The sequence below is a fragment of the Coregonus clupeaformis genome, unplaced genomic scaffold (assembly GCF_020615455.1).
Source record: "Coregonus clupeaformis isolate EN_2021a unplaced genomic scaffold, ASM2061545v1 scaf0517, whole genome shotgun sequence".
NCBI classification, from domain to species: domain Eukaryota; kingdom Metazoa; phylum Chordata; class Actinopteri; order Salmoniformes; family Salmonidae; genus Coregonus; species Coregonus clupeaformis.
This window is the reverse complement of record NW_025533972.1, coordinates 257,501-258,525: the sequence shown is the minus strand read 5'-3', so window position 1 is coordinate 258,525 and position 1,025 is coordinate 257,501. Positions and strand designations below refer to the sequence as shown.

Genomic DNA, 1,025 nt, shown 5'->3' with positions numbered 1-1,025 from the left:
GTAATGTAAAGTAGGTGATGGCCTCAGTACAGTAGCTGAATAGTAAAGTAGGTGATGGCCTCAGTACAGTAGCTGAATAGTAAAGTAGGTGATGGCCTCAGTACAGTAGCTGAATAGTAAAGCAGGTGATGGCCTCAGTACAGTAGCTGAATAGTAAAGTAGGTGATGACCTCAGTACAGTAGCTGAATAGTAAAGCAGGTGATGACCTCAGTACAGTAGCTGAATAGTAAAGTAGGTGATGGCCTCAGTACAGTAGCTGAATAGTAAAGTAGGTGATGACCTCAGTACAGTAGCTGAATAGTAAAGTAGGTGATGGCCTCAGTACAGTAGCTGAATAGTAAAGCAGGTGATGACCTCAGTACAGTAGCTGAATAGTAAAGTAGGTGATGGCCTCAGTACAGTAGCTGAATAGTAAAGTAGGTGATGGCCTCAGTACAGTAGCTGAATATTAAAGTAGGTGATGACCTCAGTACAGTAGCTGAATAGTAAAGTAGGTGATGGCCTCAGTACAGTAGCTGAATAGTAAAGTAGGTGATGGCCTCAGTACAGTAGCTGAATAGTAAAGCAGGTGATGGCCTCAGTACAGTAGCTGAATAGTAAAGTAGGTGATGGCCTCAGTACAGTAGCTGAATAGTAATAGTAAAGTAGGTGATGACCTCAGTACAGTAGCTGAATAGTAATAGTAAAGTAGGTGATGGCCTCAGTACAGTAGCTGAATAGTAAAGCAGGTGATGGCCTCAGTACAGTAGCTGAATAGTAAAGCAGTAGTGTTTAGAAGTTACCTGTGCAGTAATAGTGTACCAGGTGTGTTAAGTGGATACCTGTGCGCTGAGTGTCTCCAGGGGGCTCTGGACGCGGGGGAAGGTCATTAGGGGGAGACCGCGGTAATCTTCAGTCTTCTGTTTGGTGGGGGTGGAGTGAGCTCCTTTAAAGTTGTTCACCACACAGATACCCTGAAGGACACAGGAGACAGAATGTCACTCAAACATTCCCTGACATGACACCTTCACAGAGCAAAGGGTGA

At 44.5% G+C, this 1,025-nt stretch overlaps 1 protein-coding gene across 1 annotated transcript in view; it reads right to left on the bottom strand.

The window, feature by feature from the left end:
- Nucleotides 1–793: 793 nt before the first annotated feature.
- Nucleotides 794–1,025, bottom strand: part of LOC121583069 (phospholipid phosphatase-related protein type 1) — a 53,301-nt gene continuing 53,069 nt past the window's right edge. Inside the window, exon 7 of the mRNA XM_041899289.2 lies at nucleotides 794–954. Within this exon, the coding sequence (XP_041755223.2) occupies nucleotides 811–954 (144 nt within the window). The 3' untranslated portion in view covers nucleotides 794–810. The remainder of the gene's footprint in view (nucleotides 955–1,025) is intronic.